The 4,726-nt window shown below is 36.4% G+C and overlaps 1 protein-coding gene across 1 annotated transcript; it reads right to left on the reverse strand.

The window, feature by feature from the left end:
- Window positions 1-980: 980 nt before the first annotated feature.
- Window positions 981-4,196, reverse strand: LOC128560354 (CWF19-like protein 2). Its single transcript, XM_053553959.1, has one exon. The coding sequence runs from the start codon at window positions 4,192-4,194 to the stop codon at window positions 1,537-1,539; it is 2,658 nt and encodes an 885-aa protein (XP_053409934.1). The 5' UTR covers window positions 4,195-4,196; the 3' UTR covers window positions 981-1,536.
- Between the last annotated feature and the right edge of the window lie 530 nt (window positions 4,197-4,726).

Below are 4,726 nucleotides of genomic sequence, written 5' to 3' on the forward strand. Positions count from 1 at the left end.
TTAAAGGTCTTTGACTTTACCACTCAATCTCATTTTCAATCTTGAAAAGAACTCAGATTGCACAATACATATTTTTCTTGAGAATATGTGTCCTTAATTTAGAGTCTATGAATAGTATTTATTTGGGTAGAAGGAGGTAGGGTGTAACAGAACAAAGGATTGTTTCAGTTTTTTATCTGATAGAAATAATATTGTAGCCATAGGTATTGATTACAAAAACATAAAAAATTAAGTGAAATTAACAGTACAGTAAAACCAGCCTAAGTGTGCTGTAGTTTATTATAGTTGTTCAAAAAACACATATTGAATGTTCAGGGTGATTAAATTACTGTATTAGAACTGTAAGATATTGCAGAAAATTGTATAAAACTATATTGTTATGAAGTAGGAAGTTATAACAAATATAAAACAAAATATTGAATTACTAATACAAATACAAAATCTTTTATTGGAATTATGCAACATCTTTCCAAATAAGTTGTTGCTTTGGTAGAATGTGAAATAAAGAGAGACATAAATATCTCAAGATTACAAACTGTTTGAATTTCACGCAACAAAAAAACCCTGGGAAATTCATTCAATATGAAAAAATAAAAATAAGTTGGGTTGAATAACCTCAAAATACAACAAATATATATTGTGTGTGTATACCTGTGTGTTTTCAGTCATAAAATACTGATTAGAAGAAAACAAAGGCTTAGCAGATACTCTATTTAGAATCCATGCCTTTTCCAGAGGCAGACATTTCAATTTTTTTTGTATGTTCTGTAAAAAGAAAATCGAGTTAAATTAAAGATTATTTTTCCTTGACCACAATCTAGCATGCTTAGGACAGACTCTTCTAATATCTTACTTCCAAACAGTTAATTAAAAGGCTCTCATTTTATCCATAAATAACAGGTTTAAAAGATGGGGGAATACAAGTGGAAATGAAATATTAATATGTATGTGATTTTTATTTATTTTTTTTAATATTTTATACTTTTACTATTATTTAATTTTTTAATACTTTGAGACATTCTTTTCCCTTTAACAAAAAGAACAGTGGTGATACTATATGCTGCAAGTAGAAAATTAAGATCTGTTCTATAAAACGCTAAGATCTCTTCTCTAAAATGGAAAAAATTTCAATTATTACTGTCTTATTCTAAAACATGCCAAGCAACAGACTTAACCTTGAAGCAGACCCATTTCTCCCTGAACCAAGGATTTTTCTATGCTCCTAAATACTCCTCCAGAAAAGCCCTTTTCTAAATTAACTGACTAGTTCAGAACACCAAGTATGGACAGACCAGGAATGTGAGCAGGCCGTCCAATGTACACATACACAGACACATGTGGAAGTCACTGAAATGAATGAAGTCTTTAGGAGCAGGTGGGGAAGAAAACACTACAACTGCATGAGTTGTCAGGAACCCAGAGCAGTCTGCTGCTGTCAATCTCTTTCTATGATCCGAGGGTCAAGTGTTTAGTGATATATAATGGAAATAAAACTGAACAGGATCTGAAGAGAAAATTAAAAATGAAAGTTAGGCCTCAACATTTTTTACTTTTGGTGAAGTCATATGGTTTCCACCACTGAGCAAACTGTAGCGCCTTCTTCCTCTGATCCTCAAAGCTTTCTCGGATTCCTTTCCTCCAAAGTCTTGGTTCTATATCCAACATCCCACCAATGATTTCCTTTCCAAAGTATGGAGGAAATTTGTGCTGATCTTCAATGACATGGGCAAACCCTCCTCGGAGGCCAAAATCCACAGAGAAATAAGGTAAGCCTTTGGGAACAGACTTCCTGATGTCTTTTGAAGAGAGATCAATCAACTTCTTATTCATGGACCATTCTTCATCAGATTCCATTATGGCTTTCTTAAAATAGATAGGAGCCATATCTCCCACCTCCTTTGGGAGAGGAATACATTCATAAACCATGTGGGACTGTCTCTTGGTACGCATATTAGTTTCTAAAAAGATACAGTCCAATCCTTTATCTTCAAACATCTTTACCAATGATTTCCTGAACATCTGAACTTCCTCCCAGATGTCTTCATCCAATAAAGTAGCTGCTCTGTGGTGCTGCAAAGGGGCTATCAGGCAGTGGCCCTCAGTGAGAGAGCAGGAGTTGGGTAAACATAAGTAAACCTTAAGTCCTATTGCAATAATAAGGTGCTTGGGAAACTGAGAGCTGTCAAAACAATACAGACATTTCTCCATCTGTGCAGCAAGATTCCGATGCTCAGCAACAGCTTTCCTCCTCTGTTTCTCTTCTTCGCTGCGACATTCTCTCTCGGCTGCTTTGGAGACAAACATGTCATCCAGAGTATAATAGTCTCCATCTGCTTTTCCCATAAACTTAGATGCCATTCTCATAAAAAGGTTGTTTTGATTTTCTGCTGTTCCCATCTTTTCATTTCTGACTAAATCGTTTAGGCTTAAATTATCATCATCATGAAAGTATCTGACCCTTTCTTTTTCCTCATGGGTTGAAACCATCTGTCTCTTTCTTCTTCCTCCTTTTGGTTCCGGAGATTTTCCTGGTGTGTTCACAGGCCATACTCTTCCAGACTGATCTGTTCTAACAAGGATCACTTCTTGCTCGTCTTCATTCTCTTCTCCAGATTTTCTTGATATCTGTGTTATAGTTTCTTTGAATTTATTTGCCTTTTCTAGTTGAGATTTAAGCTGTTCAGCTAATTCCATATTCCCCATCATCTCTGCCTTGATAATCTTGGCTCCCAACTTGTTCTTCTCATCAACACTCAGGATGTGGACAGACCCATCTTCTGGACTCGCAGATGTAGACTTTGCATCCCACAGATATTCATCTCTCAAGCTTCTGCCTTGTGATTTTTCTCTCGCATCTTCTGGAATGTGCCGGTATTCAACACTGCTGCTGGTTTCCAGTGGCTTTTCATTTGAATGTTTCTTGTCTCCTGTTCCATCAGACTGACTCCACGATGTTAAACGTTCTTCACTCACCTCAGTAGGTTTTCGAAAACCACAATGCGAAGAACCCCGAGCTACCAATGCTGAAGATGAACTAGCTGGTTCAAAATTTCTGCCCTTGCTGTGATATGATAGTTCATCATCATCAGAGGGTCTTAAAAACTTAGGTCTCAGATTTCCAAGGGAAGAAAACTCTTGACTCTGCCATGGGTTGGATTCTCTTCTACATGTTTCTAAAGATTCAGATTTCTTACCTTTTTCATCACCACTAAACTTCCCTTTATTGCTGTTGTTTGTAATATCCATTGTAGTGTATCTATCCCTTGAACTGTTATGTTTTACTAAGTCTGATTTTCTACTTTCTTGACTATTTTGTGCTTTATCTGAAAATGCTGGTTTCTTCCACTGTTCTCGTCTATAATCTTCTTTTGTAGATACAGTTTTTTCAGCTGCTTCTAATTTCGACTGAAATATTTCCATTGACCCGTATCTTTCAGCTACAACATCCTCAAAATTTCTGTTTTGTTTCTCAGCTTGTTCCTTCATTCTTTGGTAAGACTTCCTTAGCCAGCTCAATCCACCATCTTCTACCACTGAAACTTTAGTAATCGATGATACACTACAGTCTTCTGGGGGAAGACCTGTCCCACCATCCTTCCAATATGGATTCAATTCTCTTTCCAGGAGTTTGGACTGCTCAAGTGCTTGAGTTTTCTCTTGCTCTATTTTCTTCATTGTTTCCTTCTCAGCTTTGAGTGATGATGATGACACAGTTTTAACAGACATAAAATCAACAGTCATCCATTCGTCCCTCTGAATAACTTGGTCGTCATCTTTTTGTTCTGACTTTTCACCTTTCACTCTCCAGGCCTTTTCCTTGCCAAGAGTCTGAGGTGGAACAGCTTCAACCCACTCATCTTCAGAGCTTGATGAACTGTCAGATGACTCATTGTATTTTTCACATTTCTGTTTCTTGCTCTTTTTTTTCTTCTCTTTCTTTACTTTTTTTGAGTGTTTGTCTTTTTTCTTCTTTTTCTTCACAGAGTGTTCCTGTGAGAATTGTTCAATTCGCTCATTCACATCAGGTAGCATCCATGTATCCTCACCCCGAAGTCGCTTAAGTTCTTTACGTCTTTCTTCTTTTTCAAAATTGGCTTTAGCCTGACGCAGCACCTCGGCCCTGACGATCCGGGTCTGTTCTTTACGCTCCTCAATACTCTTCGCACTTTCAAATCTACCACCGGCAGCCGCCATAGTTGTTGTCCTGTATGTGATTTTTAAATTTTCATTATAAAACTACTTTATTTTATCAGAAAAGTTACAATAACACATTTTTTTCACTCCCAGTGAAATAACTTTGGTAAGGATTATAACTTTAAAATGGTAAAATATATATTTTCATATATGTTCTACACAAACAAAACATGCATATTTTAAGACATTTCTATTATTACAAGTCTTTTAATTTATTGTGCAACAAACGAGCTCTAGATCTTCCTTGAGTCCTTCAGTATTTGCTTCTTCTGTCATCTTTGGGTATCTATTATTATTTGTGGTTTTATCTTTCCTGAATCAAAAGTAGGTTTATATTTTGTTTTCTGGTCATCTTCAGCCAAAATTGTCTTTGAGAAGATGGTTCCAGGCATGATGAAAGTGTTGTATTGACAAAATACAATTTTGAGCTCTTAGGCATTAGAATACGCAGAAAACACGGTCTGATGTTTCGGTTTGCGTGTCCTCTGTTTTCCACCCAAGTCTAGTCCAGGTTCAGGACCAATGATGAATA

This window comes from Nycticebus coucang, chromosome 11, assembly GCF_027406575.1.
Source record: "Nycticebus coucang isolate mNycCou1 chromosome 11, mNycCou1.pri, whole genome shotgun sequence".
NCBI lineage: Eukaryota > Metazoa > Chordata > Mammalia > Primates > Lorisidae > Nycticebus > Nycticebus coucang.

Excerpts from the sequence above, each read along its gene's own strand:
- LOC128560354 (XM_053553959.1), bottom strand. The coding sequence starts at position 4,194 with ATGGCGGCTGCCGGTGGTAGATTTGAAAGTGCGAAGAGTATTGAGGAG.